Genomic DNA, 25,734 nt, shown 5'->3' on the forward strand with positions numbered 1-25,734 from the left:
GAGAAGCCCACATGGCTTAGTGGAGAGAGCTTGGGTCTGGGAGTCAAGCAATACCGGCTCTTATACCAGCTCTATCATTGACCTCCAGTGGTTGCCCATCCAGCACCACATCAAACAGAACCTCCTGTACCATTAGCTTTAAAGAACTCAATCAGCTTGTCCACTCCTACGTGCCTCCCAAATCTCCTACTACAGCCCAGCCCACACACTTTGCTCTTCTAGCACCAGGTTTCCCATGGGCATGGGAGTCAGAGGTCATGGGTTCAAATCCAGGCTCTGCCACTTGTCAGCTGTGTCACTTAACTTCTCTGGACCTCAGTTACCTCATCTGTAAAATGGAGATTAAGACTGTGAGCCTCACGTGGGACAACCTGATTACTCTGTATCTACCCCAGCGCTTAGAACAGTGCTCTGCACATAGTAAGCACTTAAATAAAACCAAGATCATCATCATCATCATCATCATCCTAAGTCTTGAGCCCCATGTGGGACAGAGACTGTGTCTGATCTGATATCTTACAACTAACCCAGGGCTCAGCACAATGCTTAGCCTGTAGTAAGAACTCGAAAAAAATCATACAAATTATTATTGGAAAGAATATTTCCCCATCTCTAGGAATACCAAAATACTTCACTCTTACCTCCTACCAACTCAGTTAGCATTTACAGAGATCACTGGAAACCTTATGTAAGACTACACAACTAGGATGGATAACATTTGCAAGCTGTCATGAATTAAATGTAGCCTTGGAAACTTGTTCCCTATTTACCTTTACTATATCCAGAAGGCAGCTACAACAGACCTGTACCTACAGAGAAAAACCTTCACTGGTTTTATTTCAAATTGTACATTTTTTAGGAAACCAGCATGTAAATTGACTACTTACCTTTTAAATGCTCTCTCGGTGCAAGGATTCCCAAAGGCAGGTGCTTCATGTATTAAGGAAAAAAAGCTGGAATACCCTTTGCTCTGACCAACATTCAAAATCATTCAACTTCAAACCCCTGGATAGAAGTGTGCTAATACACACTTTCTCTTTGGTGTGAGTTTTCTTTTTTTGGTTGCTAACACATGTCATATCATCCCTAGCATTTAGGTCCAATAAACCAACTCCTGACATGGGACTGGATTCATAATGAAAGAGGTTGTTTTTCTTTTGATTAATTTCATTATGAAATAAATGTCCCTGTTCCTCAGCCATTCTTATTACATCTGCAGGCTTTATGTGAACCTAGTCTGCTGAATACATTTTCATCTTTTAGAGGGAGGGGCAAAAGGGAAAAGAGAGGCATCATCATTGACACTGATTATAAGAAGCTTATTTTCATCAAATGTATTTCCAATTATATTAGACATTTCATCTCACACAAAAAACACTGTATTTTACTGATCCTAGCCTGAGGAAATAATGATTAAATTACAAATTTAAATATCAGAAACAATTAGGACCATCTTGGAGAGTTTATAAAGACAAAAACATCCTGGTATTTTTTAAGCACTTATTATGTGTCAAGCACTGTTCTAAGCACTGCATTAGATACAAGATAATCAGGTTCCACATGGGGCTCACAGTCTAAGTAGGAGGGAAAACAAATATTGAATCCCCACTTTGCAGATGAGGGAACTAAAGCACAGAAAAGTTAAGTGACTTGCCCAGGTACGTGCCAGAGCTGGAATCCGAAGCCAGGTCCTCTGGTTCCCAGGCCTGGGCTCTTTCTTTTAGACCACACTGCTCTTCTCTCGTGAGTTTAATGGGAAGCCCTTTGCTGAATGCCAGAGAAGGACTAAGAATAAAAGAGTGCCCTGTTGCTGGTGGTCCAAAACCAAGCGATTTCCACTTCTAGGTTCAGAATGCCATTCCAGCGGCAGGTTCAGCAGCCCTGCCTGGCCTTCCCCAGAGACTTCTGGATGTTTGCATGTAACCAAACCGTCTGGAGGTTCGTTCTCCTCCTTCCTTTTGCTGCAGGCGGCTTCGAAGTGCAACCCGGGCCCGAGCTCCAGCCCTTTGCCTTAAAAGGGCAAAATATCTGTCGAAAAAAACCTTCAGCTGGCCGCGGGGACATCACATACCAGAGAAAGAAAAGCTACAAGTACTGTGTTGCTATGGGAGGGAGCTTGCCCATCTTCCCCTTAGACATGTGCCCCTCAGCTATATCTATGGGCAGCTGACAGATCACACCTGCTGCTAGGCAGTTCTTGCAGGAAAAAGCTAAAACCAAGCAGCAGAGACCATAAGATCCCAGTGAGGAATTTAAAGAACCAGTAGCCAAAGTTTCTGACTGACAAAAATGTCAGCAGCCTACCATCACTAGAGACAACGTGGCCATGGCAAGTCCGCATCCTGGAACTGCATCAGATTCACTCCAAGCCCAGAAGGGACGATGACAGCTCCAGAAGCATGAGGGATTAGACAAAGTGGATTAGCTGCCAAGCCTCAGGGGCAAGTATGAGTCTGTTCATGGTTACCATCCCAGAGATTCTGCCTATTCTCAAGGTGAGCAAGAGAGTAGCTTGCCCCATGGAACAGTAAATAATTCTATTGAAATTCTATCTCGGATGTGGAGTAAATTATTCCCTCAGTATTCCCCCTACATAAATTGATGAAACGTCCGTACTGATTTGGCAAACTCCCCATGTCAGAGAACGGTTTGGCACACCATAGTCAAAAGAAGCTTTCGGCTGGCTGGTAACAATCATCAGAACGGGAGGTGTGTCTGTCTCTCCATGCGCAGAGACTTCTGGAGGACTGGAAAGTCAAGAGGAAATCTGAAAACAGTCACAGGAGCAGCTAGGGACCAGAACACCAGTGCAGCAGTAAAGCATGTGCTGGCTCTTCCTCTGCACAGAAGAGAGAGTGGTTTGTTGGTAGTACATAAGCTTTTTCAGCCATATCTGCACCCATTACACACAGATTTCACCCGCAATGAATCCTGACCCCAAAGATCTTCCAGTTCAAAGGATGAGACACATAAGCCCTTAGAATGAAAAGATCTTGATTACTGGCCTTTTCCCTTCCGTTTTTTTTAATGGCATTTTTTGAGAGCTTACTTTGTTCCAGGCACTGTGCTAAGAGTTGGGGTAGATACAAGCTAATCAAGTAAGACACAGTCCTTGTTCCATATAAACTCATAGTCTTAATCCCCATTTTACAGTTCAGGTAACTGAGGCACAGAAAAAGTGATTTCCCCAAGATCGCACAACAGGAAAGTGTCAGAGTTAGGTTAGAACCCAGGTCCTTCTGCCTTCCAAGCCCATGTTCTATCTATTAGGCACACTGCTTCTCTATTCTGATTCCCTCCAGATTCATCCCTCCCCTTTGCTTGATACTCTTTGAACACAGGTCTCATTTACTTTTTATTCTCTCTCTCTCTCTCGCTCTCTCTCTCTCTCTCTCTCTCACACACACACTCACACACAGAACAGTCGCTTATCTTCCTCTCTTGAATCAGGGAAATGTCTTTCTTCCCTGCTGTTCCTCAGGGCTTACAAGTCTGTCCCTCCCATCATACATCACAGGATTCTAGCTCATCTAGAAGATCCTGTCCAGTTTCTAAATCAGTACTTTATGGGGAAGACTCTGGATCCCTTATTTCACTCAGTGGAGAACAATTCAGTATCTTTTTAATTGTTTATGCCCTCAAATCTTTGAGTCCCATGGCCCCCAATTCTCTCTCCTTAAGATGTCTCTTCTCATTTTGGAGACTGCTTTTTCCATGTCCCTCAAGCTCTTCATCCCTGGCCCGCTGTGCCCCCAGTCCTTTCCTCCCCAACCTCATACTGTCTTTCTCAAAGCTTTGGCCTTATCCCACATGCATTCATTCTTTCTCATGTGTCCTTTCTCCTTCTCTTTTCTCTCCCTCTGCCTCGTCTATACATGGAACGCTAGTAAGAGGAATAGTAATACTAGTTAAGCACTTACTATGTGCCAAGTAGTCAATTGTATTAACTGAGCACTTACTGTGTGCAGAGCACCATACTAAACAACTGGGAGAGTATAACAATATAGCAGACACATTCTCTACCCACAGTGACCTTACAGCCTAAAAGGGAAACTACAATCTAGAGTGGGGAGCCCAGTACTAAGTCCTGGGGTAGATACACCATAATCAGTTTGGATGGAGACCCTGTCCCTTATTGGGCTCACAGTCCAAGCAAAAGGGAGAACAGGTATTTAATCCGCCTTTTACAGATAAGGAAACTGAGGCACCAAGCAGTGACTTGCCTAAGGTCATACAGCAGGCAAATGGCAGAGCTGGGATGAGAACTCAGGGCCTCTGACTCCCAGGCCTGGGCTCTTTCCAGTAGGCTTCTCTGCTTCTCAATGATGTTCTTATCCTATGGAGTCTTTTTTCATCTCCCCAGTACACATCTGTTCTCACTCAACACTCCTGTCTTTTTTATATTAATAACCATGATTAGAAAATCTGGATAGAAAAGAACACAATGAAAGCAGAAGGCCCTCTCTAAGTGTGACACTGTCCCAACTGGTTCTGAACATCTGTTTCATATGACTAGGAGCTGCTTTGTGCTATTGTTTGTTTATATTAACTGACAGATTCTTTCTCATTCTTGGACTATTTGTTGTTTTCTCCACTGAGCTCCAGATAATTCAAATAAGCCGCTAATATTTAAGTTCACCTGAAAGGAATCAGAAGAGATGTCAGGCAAGGGACAGCATCAGAGACCAGGCATGATGCTTAACAAAAGGAACTGAAAGGGACTGAAATCAGGACACAAGGGGAAGAGAGAAACTGGGGAGTGGTTGTCTCTGACAGGGGTGGCAGGCAACCCTCAGCTCCACCCCGCCTCCCAAATGAGTATTCAAAATACCACAGCTATAACTGGCTAATAAGCTGTTGTTAACATGGGTAACGACTGCCTTAGGAACGTGCCTGTTTATTTTGCCGGCTGGCATTCAGAGAGTTCTGAGCCATGTGAAGGTTAATGTCAGAGAGTTGGAAGTGTTAGCAGCGGGACCAGTTCAGTAGAATGGGCAATGGCACCTAAAGCTGAGGTGGCAGAAAGAGCAGCAGCCCTGTGTTGGATTCCGGTTGCTAGGAAACCATGGAGTCCCCACCATTGCTAGGCAGACAGAAAAAATGTGTCCATATGCCTTATAACCTGCCAACAGCAACAATAGAAACATCGTCTGCCTTCCTTTACCCTTTCCCGTTATGGTTCCAAATCCTGCTCAGAGAAATAACAAGCAGTAGAAGTCCAAAAATGTGGCTCAACAGACTGAGGGGACTGACCATTTAAATTCCCATGGAACTAACTAGATCTTCTCTATGTAAGGAGCTGTCAGTGTGTTTTCACTCAATCCCCAATTTTAGGGATGTGTGATCACACTGTGTCACCCATCGTTCTGTAGACTGAAATGATCCTTACTTCGATTAATAACACAGGTAGACTTGAGGGGTGAAAGCTTAGCCCAGGAGTACATCAGAGTAATTTGGAACTCAATTTGTCCGCACATCAAAAAATAAGTTGGAGGAGTAAGAAAATCCTCAGCTTCAATTCCTACCGATTTCTATTTTATCTCTATTTGCTGGGAATCTGATTTTATGCAGTGTACCTGGGTTGATAGAATTGAGCATTCCTGAATGAGTGAAACTGGAAATTCAGTTACTTAAACATGTTGATCAATACAATATCATCTAAAAATCTTTGACTACTACGAGGACTATATCATCTAGGAACAGTTAACATGATTGATAAGGAGAAGATTTCAAAACAGTATCCGACCGGTAATGTGAGATAACCTCATCGGTGGGATAACTTCAATCACAAATGAATGACCAAACTGGTTTCTATAATGTTAAAAATGGGATTCAAAAACCTTGGAGTGCATCCTCAAGCTATTAAGTCATTATCAAAACTGTTTGTGAACTATCATAGGGAACTTAAGAATTGCACGAGTCCCTTGGAACTTGTTTTCACAAATCAAGGGAGATTGGAGACCGCTGTCAATAACTGATGAAACCCAGGTTTTAAAATGACTCCATTCCCTAAAACAAGTTTTCAAACAAAATATGTTAAATCATCCCATGAAAAAAACACTGCAAATTCTAAAGTCATCATTTTCCTGTCCCAAAACAGTATTTGAGTATGAAGTTTACACTGGATCTCATGGTAGGAACTGTAGATGTCTGAATTTAGTAGCTGTTTTGCAATGCAATGATAACATTCAGAGTTCTCAATTCATATGTTACCTTTCATTTTCTTGGCTGACCAAGTGTTCCACAGCTTAAACTGAAACTTAACAGTTTCATGTTTGCGACTATGATATAATTAAAATGACAGAGTATATCTGGGTAAGCAAAGTGCAGCTACCTGGAGGAATCATGGCTATTTAGTGACCACATCTGGTTTTGGATATTCTGTATGGCTGGAAACTTTTGTGGTATACAGATTAGAGAGGTAATTCTGAAATGAAGTAATTTTGGTGAAGTGTTAAGTGAGCTATTTAGTGAACCCTGATAATAATTGTAAGTCCACATGGTTCAATCGCTTTAAACTCTTATAATATATGGGCTCTGCACACAGTAAGTGCTCAATAAATACGGCTGAGTGAGTGAGTGAGTGAGTGAGTGAGTGAGTGAGTGAGTGAGTGAATGAATGAATGAATGAATGAATGGGCATACGGGTTTTGTTTCTTGGTAAAGACTAGTCAATTCCTTATATACTATTTGTATTCTATTTGAGGAAAACATTCTATAAGCTCTGGACCGCCCATCTGCTCTCTGACCTCTTCAATTTCACTGCTCCCCACAATCTTTTTCACAGTTCTTTCTATAGAGCAGTTCAGGAAAATCAGACCCACCCACGTGTCACAACATACTGGCCGGAACGGCCTGATTTACAATGTTCTCAAGTGACCAGCCTCTACTATCAGAAGAACCTGAGCAATCCCTTACAAATCAGTCTGGGAGAATCTTCTCTCCTGGCATCAACCACAAATGCCCTAAGGAAAATGTCAGCGGTAATCATTAGGACAGTCTGATTGCATGAGCTTCATGGACCCCACCGCTTGGGATTCTTTTGAATTAGGAAAAGCAGAGAAACCTAAATTGTTACAAATGACATGGCAAACCAGGCAAATATCTTTGGATATGCCGCATAATTACACAGAACAGTGGAAAAGCAGTGATCTGAATCTAATGGAAAGAGAATTGAAAACTAATGTGCACAAAGAAATCAATTCTTTGGATACTTAGATTTTTATTATGATCTCTACTCGCCAATACCATGATCTGTGAAAAAGTTTAGGATGAGTGATTTTAACTACCTTAGCATGAAATACTAGTAATCATTAACTTCTAGGAGGACTGCAAAGTCATTTTATTTAAGTGTGTGTTGACCAAAGCTAGTCTATTCAAGTTTTGGGGTCTGCATGATCTACATAAATTAAACATTTGACGATCTGTGGGATACTCATTCAAACCGTATTAAATATGCTGCATAAAGGATGTAAATCTTTCTGCTATGAAAGGTGCAGTTTGGCAGTAAAACCAATTCGACCTGTGTCACCTATCACTGTGAGGATGAAAAAAGCACAGAAGATTTTTCAAAACTTTCTCTCTGGCTAGAAAATCACTCTACTGTCAGTCCTATCAGGTGACTCCCTTTCAGGACCTGAAAGGGTGGTAAAAACCACTCTCACAACATAATTTTCAGACAAAGCTCTTAATTTCCCAACTACCCCAAAACATTGAATTTTTCAAGTTGATTCGACCACTCAATTTAAGAGACTAAAAACTGTGCCTTGTTTTTCAACCTTAGGACCAGTGCCCACTGTTAATCTTTCCTCCTTTTAATTTACTGTTGTAAATTCCAGCTAAAAGCAAGCTTCTAAGGATCAAACCAATACCATTCCTCCTTTCGAGCCTCTTCCTAGTCCACCCTCAAAATCACTACTCTTCCCCAAATCCAAGAACACTGGATCTGAGTCACTGTTTAGACTGGTCACTGTCTATCTGAAATCTACTAACCTCTCTGTTTATAAATGGATGGGTTTGTTCCATGTGCTAGTCCAAAAGTCTACATAAACCAGAATGAGATGCCATAGAACTGGGAGCTATTCAAACAGCTGTCACTGGTAACTTTTTCATTAGGCAAAGTTGGCCCAAAAGAAGGGCCATGCACATCATTAAACAGGCATGCTTGTCACTAGATACTGTTCATTAACATAGAGAAAGTTAAAGTGAGCTCAGGGCACAATTATGATTCCCTCCCCCCCACCCCAGCTCCTCCCGCCCCAGAAAGAACTCGGGTCAGAGGAGAAAAATATTTATCTTTCCTCCCACAGCCACCAAGTCCTTACAAAATAGGAGCTATTCCTCAAACTCCTACTCAAAGAACAAGGAGCTGAGCATTTGATGAGCAGCAAGTGCTGTATTTCTTAATTAGAGGAAGGAACGAAGCTCCCGGTTATGTGTTGGAGCATCAGCAAGGCTTCGGTACTCACACATTCTGGACATACGGACTGAACACTCTTTTACTACAAACCGGGTTATCAAACACCCTTTATTTCCTCTTAATTTATTTAGCCTGTTGGGCTTTGATAATGAGGGCTCTCCAAACGAACTATTAGTACCATGGGTGCAGAGGAGAGGAGAATATAAATTCTCCTCAATTTAAACATTTCCCCGTAATTACATGGCCAGGCCTTTGTTTCCGTTCTCGCTTCACGTTGGCTTATTAATAAAGGGTGGATGTTTTTCATCACTCCTATTATTCTAAGGAAGCTTTCCTCTTCAACGTCAAGTTTTAGTCGGAATTTTCAGCCAAGTTAAAAAATTGCTCGCTTATCCAGACCAGGAGCGTCTAAGAAGCCTCCGTCCATCTCCATTTTTAAGACCATTTAGGATTCAGGACCCATCTAGTCTACTCATTTACCAGTCCCACCGTCCCACCCCCCCACCCCCCCCCCCCCGCACCCTCCCGCGTAAATTCCTCAAGGGAAGGCTGCGACTGTCATTTCATTCAATGGCATTTACTGAGCGCTGTGTGCAGTGCTCTGTACTAAGCGCTTGAACGCTACGTGCTGTACTAAGCGCTCCGGTGTAACGGAGGGGGAAGCGGCAAAGGAGTAGATCTCCCCGTCTCTCCTGCCTTGTCTTGTCGTAGGTGTGACGGGAGACATCAGATCAGGAGGATCGAAGGGGTTGAGAGCCTTTCCAGAGAGCCGGGAGATCGGTTTGGCTGGTCGAGCCCACCCGAGGACCCTCTTCTCCCGCGGGGAAGGGGCAAGGGAAGGGAAGAGAAAGGGGTTGATAAGGACCGGTCCTCGCCCAGTCTGGGCAGAACCCGGGCCACCGTGGGTCGCCTGGAAGGGGCAGAGAGGACACAAGTGGGCAAAGGAGGAGCGTCCGAGGGGGACACCTGTTTGGGAGGCTGAGTTTTAGGCTGGGGAGGGTGGCACCGGGCATCCTCTCTCCGCCCCGAGGTGGACACCGGGCGGGCAGAAGCCGGGCCACCGTGGGTCGCTTGGAAGCGGCAGAGAGGGCACAAGTGGGCAAAGGAAGAGGGTCCGAGAGGGACACCTGTTTGGGAGGCTGGGTTTGGGGCTGGGTATGTTGGCACCGGGCATCCTCTCTCCACCCCGAGGTGGACACCGAGCGGGCAGAAGGGGCAGAGGGGGCACAAACGGGCAAAGGAGGAGGGTCCGAGAGGGACACCTGTTTGGGAGGCTGAGTTTGGGGCTGGGTATGTTGGCACCGGGCATCCTCTCTCCACCCCGAGGTGGACACCGAGCGGGCAGAAGGGGCAGAGGGGGCACAAACGGGCAAAGGAGGAGGGTCCGAGAGGGACACCTGTTTGGGAGGCTGAGTTTGGGGCTGGGTATGTTGGCACCGGGCATCCTCTCTCCACCTCGAGGTGGACACCGGGCGGGCAGAAGGGGCAGAGGGGGCACAAACGGGCAAAGGAGGAGGGTCCGAGAGGGACACCTATTCGGGAGGCTGAGTTCTGGGGTGGGGGAGGTGGCACCGGGCATCCTCTCTCCACCCCGAGGTGGACACCGAGCGGGCAGAAGGGGCAGAGGGGGCACAAACGGGCAAAGGAGGAGGGTCCGAGAGGGACACCTGTTTGGGAGGCTGAGTTTGGGGCTGGGGCGGGTGGCACCGGACATCCTCTCTCTCCACCCCCCTCTGTCTCCATCCTCCCCAGTCAGTCTCCATCCTCCCCGGTGTCCATCCTCTGTGCCCCTGCCCCCCGGCCCCCCCTGCTCCCCTCTCCGGCCGCTTACTGTGGGCTCTTGGGGTAGAAGGGGAGGGTGACGTGGCTGAGGTCCTGGAGGTCAAAAGCGGTGGGCTCGGCGGAGATGGCCTGCCGCTTGGTCCTGGGCTCGCCCTGCAGCCCCCCGGGCCCCCCACCCTGCTGCTGCTGCTGCTGCTGCTGCTGCGCCTGCTGCTGCGCTTGCCGCTGCGCCTGCCGCTGCGCCTGCTGCTGCTGCGCCTGCTGCTGCTGCGCCTGCTGCTGCTGCTGCGTGGCGGGCCGGATGACCGAGCGGTACTTGTCCAGCTCGTTCTGCAGCTTCTGGATCAACTCGTCCTTCTGGTCGAGCTCCAGCTCCAGCTCGTCGATGAGCGCGTCCCGCTGCCTCAGCTCCTCGATCTTCTCCTGCAGCGCGTACTGCAGATCGCGCAGGGTGCCCATCGTCCGGCCGGGCAGCGCCCGGGGGGGGCTCCGCGCCGCCCCCTCCCCGCCCGGGACCGGCCGCTCCCGGCCTCGCCCGCCCCGCCGACCCCAGAAACTTTGCCCAAAGTCGCCGTCGCCGGCCCTGCCCCTGCCCCTGCCCCTGCCCCTGCCCCTGCCCCTGCCCCTGCCCCTCCGGACCGCCGGCGCCTCGGCCGCCCGCTCTCTGCTCCCGCCTTGCCGCTCCTCCCCGCCTCCTTCTCCTTCCCCGCTCCTCCCTCTGCCCGCCTCCCTCTGCCCGGATCCCTCTGCCCGGATCCTTCTGCCAGGCTCCTCCCCGCCTCCCTGTGCCCGGCCCCCTGTGCCCGGCTCCTCCCCAGCTCCCTGGGCCCGGCTCCCTGGGCCAGGCTCCTCCCCGGCTCCCTGTGCCCAGCCCTCTGTGCCCGGCTCCCTGTGCCCGGCTCCCTGTGCCAGGCTCCTCTCCAGCCCCCTGTGCCAGGCTCCTCTCCTGCTCCTTGCGCCCGACTCCCTGCGCCCGGCTCCCTGTGCCAGGCTCCTCCCCAGCTCCCTGTGCCCAGCTCCTCTCCTGCTCCCTGTGCCCGGCTCCTCCTCGGCTCCCTGCTCCTCTCCTGCTCCCTGTGCCCTGCTCCTCCTGGGCTCCCTGCTCTTCCCCGGCTCCCTGTGCCCAGCCCTCTGTGCCCGGCTCCTCCCCGCCTCCCTGTGCCCGGGTCCCTGTGTCAGGCTCCTCCCCAGCCCCCTGTGCTCAGCTCCTCTCCTGCTCCCTGCGCCCTGCTCCTCCCCGGCTCCCTGTGCCCGGCCTCCTGTGCCCGGCTCCTTGAGCCCGGCTCCCTGTGCCCGGCCGCCTGTGCCCGGCTCCTCCCCGGCTCCCTGCGCCCGGCTGGCCACGGAGCATGCCCAGAGCGGGCGGAGGGCGGCTGGCTCCGGAGAGGAGGGGGCTCCGGGGGGCGGGAGAGAGGGAGACGGCGAGCAGGAGAAGAAGGGGAGGGGAGTCACACACACACACACACACACACACCCCAACACCCCCGCCGGACTCGCCCAGCTGACTCGGACCCACCAGAAGGACCAGGGACAGGACCGAGAAAAGGGGAGGGGGACTGGGCAGAGGGGCTGGGCAGGGGGACTGGGCAGAGGGGCTGGGCAGAGGGGACTGGGCAGGGGGACTGGGCACAGGGGCTGGGCAGAGGGGCTGGGCAGAGGGGCTGGGCAGGGGGACTGGGCAGAGGGGCTGGGCAGGGAGACTGGGCAGAGGGGCTGGGCAGGGGGACTGGGCAGAGGGGCTGGGCAGAGGGGCTGGGCAGGGGGACTGGGCAGAGGGGCTGGGCAGAGGGGCTGGGCAGAGGGGCTGGGCAGGGGGACTGGGCAGAGGGGCTGGGCAGGGAGACTGGGCAGAGGGGCTGGGCAGAGGGGCTGGGCAGGGGTGCTGGGCAGAGGGGCTGGGCAGGGGGACTGGGCAGAGGGGCTGGGCAGAGGGGACTGGGCAGGGGGACTGGGCAGAGGGGCTGGGCAGAGGGGCTGGGCAGAGGGGCTGGGCAGGGGGACTGGGCAGAGGGGCTGGGCAGGGAGACTGGGCAGAGGGGCTGGGCAGGGGGACTGGGCAGAGGGGCTGGGCAGAGGGGCTGGGCAGGGGGACTGGGCAGAGGGGCTGGGCAGAGGGGCTGGGCAGGGGGACTGGGCAGAGGGGCTGGGCAGAGGGGCTGGGCAGGGGGACTGGGCAGAGGGGCTGGGCAGGGGGACTGGGCAGAGGGGCTGGGCAGGGAGACTGGGCAGAGGGGCTGGGCAGAGGGGCTGGGCAGGGGTGCTGGGCAGAGGGGCTGGGCAGGGGTGCTGGGCAGGGGAGCTGGGCAGAGGGGCTGGGCAGGGGAGCTGGGCAGAGGGGCTGGGCGGGGGGGGCTGGGCAGGGGGGCTGGGCAGGGGAGCTGGGCAGAGGGGCTGGGCGGGGGGCGCTGGGCAGGGGAGCTGGGCAGAGGGGCTGGGCAGAGGGGCTGGGCAGGGGTTTGGGCAGAGGAGCTGGGTAGAGGGGCTGGGCAGAGGGGCTGGGCAGGGGGGCTGGGCAGGGAGGCTGCCCCGCTCCGAGGAGGAGCGGTATTGATAGGGCACCCTCTCTCCCGGAGGGGGCATCGGGCCTCGTACCCTCCCCCGTGGGGCCCCGCGTCCCGAGTCTGCCCCACTCTGAACGCCTCCGTGGGCTTCCCCATGTCAAACTTTTCCCGCCGGCGATGTGGAGGGCTCGATGGTGAGACATAGTGGGCAGGGGGTGAGGACCCGCGGGACGCGAGTTGTGGGTACCCCTCCTTCTCCTAACTAGCCCCCCAGAGGAGCAAATAAGGGGTCTCCTCCCCTGTCCACCCAGCGGCCCAAAGATTCCCCTTCCTTCGCCCACCTCCCAGCCCGGCGCTTTGTCCCTCCTTTTCCTGACCGGTCCTTCCCTGCTTCCCTTCCCCGAGGGTCCCGGGCACTGGGAAAGGGGCAGGGCCAACGTGGCTTTGGGCATCGGGCTGGGGGTCGGTCCCTGCCCACGACCACCGAGGGGGCCCGCCCTGGGAGTCACCTTTCCGTGCCCGCCCAGGGCTTGGGTTTTGTTGTTTTGGGGTTTTTTTGGTTTGCTAGGAATCGGCCTGAGCTTGCAAAGGGGCGACTGCACAAAGTATTTGAAAACGGAATCCAAAGGTCTCCATCCGAGTCGGTTGACCGAGATCCAGGCTGCCCGCCAGCCTGGCAAGAGCTCCCGAAGAAGAGAGAGGGCGAGAGCCGGGCAGAAAGGGGGCAGCGATCTACTGCCAACTGCCTCGGCCATATGGTGCCATGTGGGGGCTACGCCTTGTGGCTACAAACTCTAGCTCCTTCGTTCGCTTTTAACGGGGAGGAGGAGAGAGCGGGAGGAAGGCGAGATTCCACGTAAACTCTGCTAGCTTCAATTATCCCAGAATGTTTGATGGCATCCTACTAACGCACACTTGCCGCCCGGCTCACCGAAATATCACAACTCCGTTCATTTTGGAGATGTCAGAAGTACAAACCGAAACCTAGAAATAGAAAAGAGAAGCCACGCGTAGAGAGGAAACCTTAACTACAGAAACGATCCTGATTTTGATAGTTTACGAGGAGCCCGGGACTCTCTTCTCAAACCTTATTCATCTTCCCCGGGGGAGTATTCCGACCTCCCCCCCACCCCCCCCCCACCCCCCCAGATGAGGAGGAGAGAGCCCCGGGTAACCAACTGCAAACTGACCTACCGATTCTTAAGAAATAAACACATTATTTGCATCAACCATGGATGTATTTTTCCCCTAAGAGTAGGCTCTCCGCCTAAACATGAACTTAGAATTTCATCTGTGAGGCCACGCTGAAGTCATCCTTCCCTATTGTACTCAAATACATGGGCCCAAGCGTCCATTTACATTTTCCCCTTTAAGTACGGTTATTTAGGGAACGCAAGTCACTCTGCTGTTTTGTATGTAAACTGGCCTGCTGCCCAAAACAGTATTTTCTTCTGGAATAAACAGAGTGTGCACAATTTCCTGAGAGTGACAACAGCAAATTCTGGCTCTGTTTTTTTTCATTAAAAATAAACCCGGCAGAAGCTGTATGGCTGTCTACTTTTAGAACTCAGTTCTAGAAGTGATTTAATGACATTTCCCTTATCCCAGGAAAGAGGCCAAATTCTCATCCCATTTAACTTTTGGGAATGCCTTAATTTCATGGGAAAATAGTTGTACTCACAATTATTTCTAGAGAGCAGACCCAGGCACCAAGTCCATCAAAGTAGTGATACTTGACTAAAACAGAGCCAGTTACCAAACATCCACTAAAAATAATTCAGATTCCACATGTGTGTTACTCTTAATAATAATAGCACTAATTGTGGTATTTGTTAAACACTTACTAAGTGCGAAGCTTTGCACACAGTGCATAAGCAGGTCACACACAGTCTCTTTCTCTCTTGGAGATATGTTTAAGAGGGAGGGAGAAAAGATATTTCATTCCCATTTTATAGATGAGGAAACTGAGGCAAAGAAAAAATAAGTGGCTTGCCCAAGTTTACAAAGCAAGCAATTTGTGGAGTTGGGGTTAGAAATCAATCAACAGTATTTATTGAGGTCTTGCTGTGTGCAGCATTATGTACTAAGCACTTCGGAGAATACAATACAGTAGAGTTGGTAGACACATTCCCTGTCCACAAGGAGCATACGGTCTGGTTCCAGGCCTCTTTCCACTTGGCCACGTTGCTTCTTAATGTGGAAATATATGCAATCTCAGTCAGTCAGTCAGTCAATTGTATTTATTGAGCACTTACTGTGTGCAGAGCACTGCACTAAGCACTTGAGAGAGTACAACAATATAACAGATATATTCCCTGTCCACAACAGTCTAGAGGGGGAAACTGACATTCTTATAAATAAAATTAAAGATATGTACATAAGTGTACTGGGGCTGGGAGGGGGGCTGAATAAAGGGAGTGAATCATGGCAACCCAGCAGAGAGTGGAAGAAAAGGAAAAGAGGGCTTAGGAAAGTCATCTGGGAGAAGATGTGCCTTCAATAAGGTTTTGAAGGTGTGGGGAGAGTAATCCTCTATGGGATGTGAAGACAAATGGCATTCCAGGCCAGAGGCGGGACGTGGGCAAGAAGTCAATGGTGAGATAGGCAAGATGGAGGTACATTTGGAAGGTTAGCATTAGAGGAGCCAAGTGTGTGGGCTGGGTTGTATTAGGATTGTAGTGAGGTGAGGTAGGAGCGGGCAAAGTGACTGAATGCTTTAAAGCCAGTGGTGGGGAGTTTCTGTTTGATGCTGAGATGGACGGAAAACCACTGGAGGTTCTTGAGGAGTGGTGGAACATGGTCCGAACATTTCTGTACAGAAATGATCTGGTCGGCTGAGTGAAGTATGGACTGGAGCGAGGAGAGACAGGGGACAGGGAGGTCAGCAAGGAGGTTGATACAATAATCAAGGTTGAGTAGGATAAATGCTTGGATTAACATGGTAGCAGTTTGGATGGAGAGGAAAGGGTGGATTTTAGCAATGTTTTGAAGGTCGAACCATCAGGATTTAGTGGTGAATTGAATACGTGGGTTGAATGAGAAGGCGGGATCAAGGATAACACCAAGGTTAGGGCTTGAGAGACAGGAAGGATGGGGTTGTCATCTACAGTGTAGGAAAGTCAGGGGAAGGATAGGGTTTGGGTGGAAAGAAGGAAGTTCTGCTTTAAATATGTTAAGTTTGAGGTGACAGCAGGACATCTAAGTAGAGATGTCTTGAAGGCAGGAGGAAATGTGAGTTTGCAGAGAGGGAAAGAGATCAGGGCTGGAGGATGTAGATTTGGGAAGAGTTCACATAGAGGAGGTAGTTCAAGCCCTGTGAGTGAATAAGTTCTCCAAAGAAGTAGCTGTAGAAAGAGAATAGAAGGGGACCTAGAACTGACTCTCATCTTTGGTGGTCCAAATGGGGTCCTTGGAACTGCACTCTTTGTTGGATTTTATAGAAACCTATTGAAATTCATTGGGCTGAGGTCGAATTATAGAACACAACCTTTTCCTTCTGTAAACTTGCAGCTCCAGGTGGGACTCCTGATCAGTCCATATTCTTCTTAATTTATACCTCTATTCCTGGGGGTGGGGCACTGGAAATAGAGGATTAAAATGGAACTCTTAAAACATGAGATGTTAAATGTTCCCAAGATTGGGCTCTTTTGATCAGTAAAGTGGGCTAATACATCTTTTGTTCCCTTATCTCCTAGGATTTGTAATTTAGAGATAACAGAGTCCCAGTTGAGGAGGGGAAGTTTTAGTAAGGGCCACAGAGGATGAAATACAGTCCATCAAGGAGGAAAACCTGCTGACCCCAGGATTCCCAAGGCAATCCATTAAAACAGGTCTTAAATGACCTAGCTATAAAACCATTTACTTTACTGGCACTCTGCAGAATTTCTCTCTATAAAACCAGGTAGGTCAGTCAGTATTGGATTTGGCCCATCTACTTCAAAGATGAACATTTCCAGCAAAAAAAAAAAAAATACAGATTTAGCTGAAGCAATAGTAAGCAATTAGGGCTTTGATTAAAAAAGATACAAACAAATCAATGCAAAATTCCAGCAGGGGTATCACAAGTCAGAACTGATGGACACTGGGGTGTCGCTCTTGCTAGACTTGATGAATGACGTGACTGCAATGCTTTTCCAATATAATAAAATATTGGTGTGCTAATCAAAAATCTACGCTGAAAAAATGCAGAAAATAACTAATCCATTGTAAGCAAAAATAATAGAATAGATAATAATAGTTGTGGTATTTTTGAAGTGCTTACTATGAGTCAAGCACTGTACTAAGTACTGGGGGGATATCAAGTAATCAGGTCCCACATGAGGTTTTCAGTCTTAGTAGGAGGGAGAACAGGCATTGAATTCCCATTTTGCAGATGAGTGAACCGAGGCATAGAGAAGTTAAGTAACTGGCCCAAGATAACACAGCAGCCAAGAGGTGGAGCCAGAATTAGAAGCCAATCCTTTAATAATAATAATAATAATAACTGTGGTAGATGTTAAGCATTTACTACGTGCCAAGCGCTGGGGTGGAGATAAGCAAATCGGATTGGACACAGTCCCTGACCCGTGTGGGGCTCACAGTCTCAATTCCCATTTTACACATGAGGTAATTGAGGCAAAGAGAGGTGAAACAACTCGCCCAAGGTCTCACAGCAAATATGTGGTGGAGTTAGCATTAGAACCCATGACCTTCTGACTTCCAGTCCCCTGATCGACTCACTCCACCATGCTTTGGTTCCCAGCGTGTTCTTTCCACTAGGCCATGCTGCTAACCCAGAATCAAGCTTCTGTGTACCTCCATAATAAAGTACTACCTTTTAATTATTGCACAGGAAGGTTGTAAGCTGAAGATAGTCTCAGTTGCAGGTTTTGATCATTTCAGATCAGTAAATAAGTGGTATTTTAAATTTATCAAGTCCTATTCTTTATGAAGATGAGTGACACAAACATAAGGTCAAATCCTGCCACAAAACCAGCTTTCTGTATCGCCAGTGATTTTTGCTTCCCTGAGTGATTAAAATTCAAAGATACCAATCTACTTTTCAAAAAAGGTGCATACTCCGGTTTTGTGCATTTAAAGAGGGGTAAAAAATAAACATTGTTGAAGGTAGATTCACGAGTCAAGCAAAAAAAAACGAAGTACTTTCAAATACACTAAGTGTACATTTACTTAAACCCATCTGAGAAGCAGCATGGCTTACTGGATAGAGCATGGGCCTGGGAGTCAGAAGGACCTGGGTTCTAATCCAGGCTCCACCATGTGTCTGCTACGTGACCTTGGGCAAGTCACTTAACTTCTCTAGGCCTCAGTTATCTCATCTATAAAATGGGGATTAAAAGTGTGAGCCCCATGGTGGACAGGGTTTGTGTCCAACTTTATTAACTTGTATCTACCCCAGCAGCTAGAACACTGCTTGGCATAGTAAGCGCTTAACAAGTAACTTCATTCATTAAATTATTTCAGCAGAGTTAATAACACCAGAATATTGATAGGAGAAATTAGGATGAATGAATAGCCATATGACAGAGATACTATTTAATATTGTCAGTTTATGTGTCTATTTTTCTCTCCCAAAGTATAAGCACCTTGTGTGCATGAAGCATCTCACTTTGTTATTCTGAACTTTCCTAACATAGTGCAGGTTACAGTAAGAGCTGTTACTAATACAACTATTACTACATGTGAGTTTGAAAAACATAATCATTTCCCAATTAAGTTAATAATACTAATTAATATTATGGTGTTTGTTTAGTGCTTATAAGGTGTCAGGCACTGTACTAAGCACTGAATTTATTGGAAAACTAGCAAAGGTGCATGGAAAAGATACAGCATATCAAATAAAGGCTTTTGAAGGGCATATTTTCATTGAATATCCAGCTTTTGAAAAAGGGGGCATGTGGGCAAAACTCCCAAACACCAGTGGAAAAGCCTTAACACATTCACAATTATAGAAAGAATAGAATTAAGCTGGGGCTCTGGGTAAAATACACCATTCATTCATTCATTCATTCAATAGTATTTATTGAGCGCTTACTATGTGCAGAGCACTGTACTAAGCGCTTGGAATGTACAATTCGGCAACAGATAGAGACAATCCCTGCCCAGTGAGGGGTTCACTGTCTAAACGATGCTTAGACCAATACTTGCTGCTCTTATCTCCCTAAGTGCTAGAAGTCATGTCAAGATATTTTTCTGAACTGGATTAATTCTCATCATGATCCCAAAGTCTTTATATGGAATGTAGATTCCTTTAGCTCTCTTTCTTAAAAAATGCTTTGCTTAAGGTTAGCTTCTGTAAAGGCACGTGCAACCATCCCAGTTTGACTACCAAAAAGTCACACTAATCATTCTGCAAATTTAAAGTCAGTGCATATGACCAAAAAAACTTAGACAATGAAAGCTACCCACAGAGAAAAGGAAAGTAATAGCATATTATTATATAACTGCTAATAGGCTTAGAGTTTAATACCACATTTGTGAAATCCTTCATATTGGGTGAAATAGATATCTCACCAAACTAAATGGGAAGTTATTACTAGGCCACAGTGTAAAATCATCTCTAAGAAATGCAATCAATTGCCAATCAGTAAGTTAGTTTTAAATTTCCTCTATTACTTAGCAAATTGACTTTTCAGAATAGCTGAAACACATAGTAAATAGCTGAAACAAATGCTACCTAAATAAAGTTAATAGCAAGAGCTGGTAGCTTTTCCAAAATTATTTCAAAAGTAAGATTCCTCCACGGATGGTGAAGATTTCAGTCCCACCCACATACATATACAAAGACTAATGTGAAATCCACAGTCACAGGCATATTGCATGCAAAAAGACAGCTGTCATGTGTTGCCATATTTGATTTTTGCACCCCTGCTTCCTTATGAGAAGCAGGGAGAAGCAGTGTGACTTAGTGGCAAGAGACTGGCTTAGGAGTCAGAGGTCGTGGGTTCTAATCCCGGCTCCACCACTTGTCAGCTGGGAACCTTGGGCAAGTCATTTAAGTTCTCTGGACTTCAGTTATCTCATCTGTAAAATGGAGATGAAAACTCTGAGCCCCATGTGGGACAACCTGATTACCTTGTATCTATCCCAGCACTTAGAACAGTGTTTGGCACATACTGAGTGCTTAACAAATACCATCATTATTACTATTATTATTCATTCATTCATTTGTATTTATTGAGAGCTTACTTTGTACAGAGCACTTTACTGTGCATTTGGAAACTACAATTCGGCAACAGATAGAGACAATCCTTACCCAACAACAGATTATGAAGCATTTGCTCAAAAGAGAGGCCCCTTTCATGATAGCAGTAGGCCATGTTTGTCCATCCTCAGTGACTGACTCCATCAATTCATTTATACATTCAATCTTATTTATTGAGCACTTACTATGTGCAGAGCAATGATGCGCTTGGGAGAATAGAAGATACCGGAGCTAGTAGACAAGTTCCCTGACCACAACAAGCTTACGGTCTAGAGAGGGAGACAGACATTAATATAAATAAATTATGGATATGTACATAAGTGCTGTGGGGATGTACTTCCAGTTGTCAGATGGGATGCCCCATTAATCTGTATATAGGCATACCTCAGTGCTCTAATTAAGATAGCTTCTAAATCAAAGTAATGCTTTACAGTACTTTTACTCATAAAAATAATATTTTCATGAATGTTAATTCCAGATGGTCATATGAACAAAAAAGTACAGTAAATTTTGTGACCTTAGATTTATTTGACCTAGGAGGTTTGGGGTTTTTTTTGTGGTATTCGTTAAGTACTTAATAAGTGTCAAGTACTGTTCTGATTGCTGAAGGTACATGCAAGCTGCTCAACTCCAGGTATGATCAGTCAGAACTTCCATTCCTCTCCACAAAGATCAGCTTGTCCTTAGCAGTCTCAGAGTTTAATCCACTTTAAGAACTATCCCCCTGCCCCAAGCAAATGCTTGGTTGAACTCCTCTCTTGTGACACACATAAACACACACACACAACAATTTAGTCTAAATTAATAATTTAATTTGAAATCAAAGTTCCAAGTTCCAACATATCTGAAGGAGTTAAATAACACCCAGAAATTTTCATAGCCATTTCAAAGACAGTGAGACCTGAACCCTGTTTAATGTGGTCTAGAAGAGAGACCTTTATTTAATAAAAATGATATTAAGCCACCTTGATTACTTTAATATTCTAAAATGAGGAATGTCTATTCTTTCACATAATTTATCATTTGTTCTATCAGTTGTCTACATATATAATCTTCCTTCAAATTCACTCTTCTACCCTGTGAATTGCATATGGAAATCCAATATTAGCAGTAATATATAATGATGGCTCACATCTTTAAAGTCCAGTTAATTTTAAAGAACCCCTCATCCCCTATGAATAAAATATCCATCTTCATGGGTTAAAACAAATAAATTCAGATTTAAAAAGGATAAGGACAATGGAATTCATCCTAAAATACTTTTTCAACTAGCCAGTCAATAGAACTACTGTAGATTTATTTAATATCTGTGGGATGAACATATTACTTTGCTTACAGTGACTGTCCTAGATTCTACCTTCGGGAATCTGGAGCTAGGGAAGAGGTTAGGGCAGCCAACCTGCATGCTTCTTTCCCTCTGGAGAAACAAACGTGAGGGAGACCAGCATCAAGGTGCCCTCCCAGTTCGCCCTTCCATGACTCCAATCTCTGAAGAAAATACTACCACCACAGAGCTGGCATTCCAATTTTTCAAAGATAATCAGAGGTAAAACACTAACACTTTGGCCAGTTGAATACCACGTGCCCAAAGAGGACATCTTAATTTAAAGATGGCTTAAATCCATTCTAATTCAGATCTGTGAAATTCCTTTCCAGGTGAGAAAATGAACTCCCCAGAAACACAAATGATTTAACCACAGTGAAGCCAGAAAGTCTCCCGCTATTCTTACTGTCTCAGTGACCAGTATTCAGACAGACGGCTCACTCGGATCTACCAGTCTTGCTTAAAGGTCTGCAGTGATGAATCCTAAGAAGGATGTGAGGGTGTAGAAAGTAAACTATGATATTATTACTTCTTCAGAAATATAGATGCCCTATTAGCTAAAGAAAGTTACTTTCCTTTATTGTTCATTCTGATTTAGGGCAACAAGTAAGTGGTGCAGCAGAAGACAGAGAAAGGAAAGGCAGTGGGCTCTGCGGACACCTGTGAAAGTAAGTATACATCAGGGGACACCTGGATGTTGCCTTGTGGATATAATTTACCATTATAACCGCTTCTCTCACCCAAGTAAGAGTTTTCACCCATGAGAAGCAGCCTGGCCTAGTAGATAAAGCACAGGCTTAAGAGTCCGAAGGACTTGGCTTCTAATCCTGGCTCTGCCACTTGGCTGCTGTGTGACTTCGGGCAAGTCACTTAACTTCTCTGTACCTCAGTTACCTCATCTGTAAAATAGGGATTAAGTCTGTGATCCTCACACGGGACAAGAACTGTGTCCAACCAGCACTTAGAACAATACCTGACACATAAGCAGTGGTATTTCCTGAGCATTTAATAATGTTGGTATTTGTTTGGTATTTGTTAAGTGCTTACTATGTGCCGAGCACTGTTCTAAGCGCTGGGGTAGACACAGGGGAATCAGATTGTCCCGCGTGGGGCTCACAGTCTTAATCCCCATTTTACAGATGAGGGAACTGAGGCACAGAGAAGTTAAGTGACTTGCCCACAGTCACACAGCTGACAAGTGGCAGAGCTGGGATTCGAACTCATGACCTCTGACTCCAAAGCCCATGCTCTTTTCACTGAGCCACGCTGCTTCTCTTCTTTGCATTTACTACATGCAAAGCACTGTACTAAGTGCTTGGAAGAGCACAGTCTCATATCATTAGCAGACATGTTTCCTGCCCATAATGAGATTATAGTCTAGTGGTTGAGTTTACGAACTCACTTCCCTCATCCTTATGGCTCTTCTGAGCCAATCAATCCATAAATCAACCAATTATATTTATTGAGAGCTTACTGTTTGCAGAGCATTGTACTAAATGCTTGGGAGAGTACAATATATCAGAGTTGGTAGACTTGTTCCCTGCCCACAGCGATTTTATAATCTAGAAGAGGAGCTTACCTTCCCTCCTTCTCCAGCAAATCCCATGCCCTTGAGTATTGAATGGCTTTGCAAAAAGGAAAAGCTTTGTCCTGCTAGGGTTTCCCTGTTCCTTCCCTGCCACCAGATCTTCTTAGTGTCTGTGTTGCCTGGGACCCTCAAAGCCACAGGAGGGACTGGATTAGGGAAGGAGATCTGGCAGATGACCATCCTTGCTCAGTGCTTTCCCTGTGACTTTGAGGGACCCACGTGGTATAGGTTATAAGGGTCAAAAAGGCACTAAGCTGAAGGACAGTGTAAAAAGGAGAGGTTCAGTTATTATTCCAGGCCAAGCAAGGTGGTAGAGGGGTTCCAGGGAAGGAATATAAAAAGAGCTGTGGGGAAGATGTGGAAAGTAAAAATAAATAGATGAATTAAAAAGGCACATCTGGGTAAGAGGATGATTCGACAGAAAGGGAGGCAACATCAAATTGTGTCCAGTGGGAGTCTCCCAGAGATAAAAGACTGCAGGCAGTAGGAATCACCAGAGCCAAGCCACTGGGTGGGTCATGATGTTGGGCTCCAGGAGACCCTCAGCTGTTTAAACACTTCCATAAATTGGATGGGCCCCTTGTGGTCTCTTCATCCTGAAGGGATTCTGCAGTTAGTCCTCCACAGAGATGAGCTCTGTGAGAATGTTGCAATGGCAGAGTAGACAGCTAGCAGTTCTGTTATGACCCTGGTATTGGGGATAGACGTCGTTCCGCAATGAGCCATTTGACCTTGTAAATTTAGTACTTTAAAGAGAAAGTGACATTTGGCAAAGGGGTCACCCACCCCCTTCAATTTTTGCTTCTGAAATCACTTGCCCTTTAGTTCTTTTATAGCCTTTCATGTCCTTCTGCTTATCTGGTAATCCCTATGCCTCATAATAATAATAATAACGATAATGTTTGTATTTGTTGAGGGCTTACTATATGCAGAGCACTGCTCTAAGTGCTGGGGTAGATACAGGGTAATCAGGTTGTCCCACATAAGGCTCACAGTTAATCCCCATTTTACAGATGAGGTAACTGAAGCACAGAGAAGTTAAGTGACTTGCCCACATCATCTCCTTGGCTTTTTTCTCCTTCTTTGCAATTGAATTGTGCAGTGGGGGAAGGAGAGCAGAAGGGTTATTTCCCTCAACATCAATTCATGCCTTTTCAACTAGATGATGACTTCTAGGGACTAAAATGTCAGAAATTAGGTAGTCAGTGTGGTTCAGAAGGTGAAAAAGTACCAGGTAAGAGTATCCTAGGCTTCTGGGGGCAGCTGTCTCACTAATTCCTCTCTGAACCCTTGGGAAAGTAACCATTCTAATCTACCTCTTGTAGATATGGGAAGGAATAATTAATTAAAAAAACAACAAAGCTTATTTGTGGATCTAAGTGTAAATGCTTCAAGGAATAAATTTGGAGAAATACCATTCCTAAGTTTTCTTGTATATAAAAATGAATATGATGAAAGCCAACAGAGGTGCTGAATGCAGTTCTATCCTGAATACAGATAATGAATGCTACTGACAACATGAGAGAGACAATAGACAAAAATTAATATCTCTGTGTTGATAAATTAGTGTCTTAAAAAATGGATCTTCTATGATCAGATGGCATGCATCGTTCTAAAACTGCTACTATTTAAAGGGTCTGGAGTCTGGATAGTTCCCAGGGAAGCTAAATCACTAAGAAGCCCATAGGAGATCAGCTTGCGTAAGAACTGTGGGCTTAAATCCCGAATCAGATTGATTAACATAAATGGTTCTAACACACACAGCCCTGGCATTACCAAAAAGAGGTTGTAAATAGCAGGTGGCTTGGTTTTGCTCTCCCTTTCACCCTGATTATCCTGTAAATGTGATCCTATGCCTTTGCCAAACCGCTACATTCTCTGGTATTACTGGCTTTCTATTTTTTTCTTTATTTAACTAGGAGGGTCCTGCTTCAAAAAAACAGCATTTTTCCATTTCTCCAGCTATTTTTTAGTTTGCCATAAATATTTTTCACCCACATTCTATATTGACTTAGCTTTCCTTACATTGTTTCTTCAGTTTTATGACTAGCAACACAAAATTTTCTAATTTCAGGAATATGTTACACACAATTTTCTATAGCCTCAACAGTTCTAGTTCATACCTCTTCACAGTTAGTGTTTCTTTTCATGGTAAACTAAACTTTTAATCTGAATATACACTGATTCTTTTTGTTATATCCCACCTTCCAATGACTTCCAATGAAAACATTTCACTGTTTCTAGTCATTCTGTTCATTTAGAAGCAACATAATTAAGTCTAATTGCATAATCAAAGTTTTACACTTGATGCTCAAACAACATAAGATATTTGTGCCTTTTGAGGCTCCGAGTAATTAACCACTGATGTAAAAGATTATTTTACCGACATCAGGATCAAATGTAGCTTGTAATAATGCTTAGGCTGAGATAGAATACCTACATATGCAGTAGAAAGAGGATTGATCTTTTGGGGGAGTCGGTTTGCCAAGTGGGATTACAATCTAGGAAAACATATTTTTATAAACGTCTAAAAATTCAGATATTAATAAGCAATATCCATCAGACTCACTAAGCAAACCTAAGGTCTGCATTAACTCCATAAGCTGAATCCACTCCAAGTTGCAGCTACAGATATTACATGAAATTGTGATAGTCTAAAAACTAAGTTAATGAAAAAGAGCTTCATTTCCATGGCAGATTTCCAATAGTATGGTATTTTACTGAGATAAATAGGAGTTACAGACTTTTGGTAGGAAGACTTTCTGGGAGTACTTTGGGTATATTACAATGTGATCTCTTGTCTTTTCTTATGTCTTCGAGTTGTTTCCGACCCACAGTAAGTCCATGGACACATCTCTCCCAGAACCCCCCACCTTCATCTGCAATCATTAAGGAAGTGTATCCATCATAGAGTTT

The 25,734-nt window shown here is 46.2% G+C and overlaps 1 protein-coding gene across 2 annotated transcripts in view; it reads right to left on the reverse strand.

Annotated features, from left to right (window-relative positions):
- The window catches only part of PRKG1 (protein kinase cGMP-dependent 1), a 1,170,280-nt gene that overhangs the window by 1,074,799 nt on the left and 69,747 nt on the right, over positions 1 to 25,734 (reverse strand). Inside the window, exons 1-2 of one of the 2 annotated variants that reach the window (XM_029061209.1) lie at positions 10,445 to 10,692; positions 10,251 to 10,354 (exon numbers count right to left, since the gene is read on the reverse strand). The exons of the other annotated variant lie outside the window; for it this stretch is intronic. Coding sequence (XP_028917042.1) covers positions 10,251 to 10,354; positions 10,445 to 10,660 — 320 coding nt within the window. The 5' untranslated portion in view covers positions 10,661 to 10,692. Of the gene's footprint in view, positions 1 to 10,250; positions 10,355 to 10,444; positions 10,693 to 25,734 lie in introns of those variants that run through there. 2 annotated transcript variants of the gene reach the window in all.

The sequence above is a fragment of the Ornithorhynchus anatinus genome, chromosome 3 (assembly GCF_004115215.2).
Source record: "Ornithorhynchus anatinus isolate Pmale09 chromosome 3, mOrnAna1.pri.v4, whole genome shotgun sequence".
Classification (NCBI taxonomy): Eukaryota; Metazoa; Chordata; class Mammalia; order Monotremata; family Ornithorhynchidae; genus Ornithorhynchus; species Ornithorhynchus anatinus.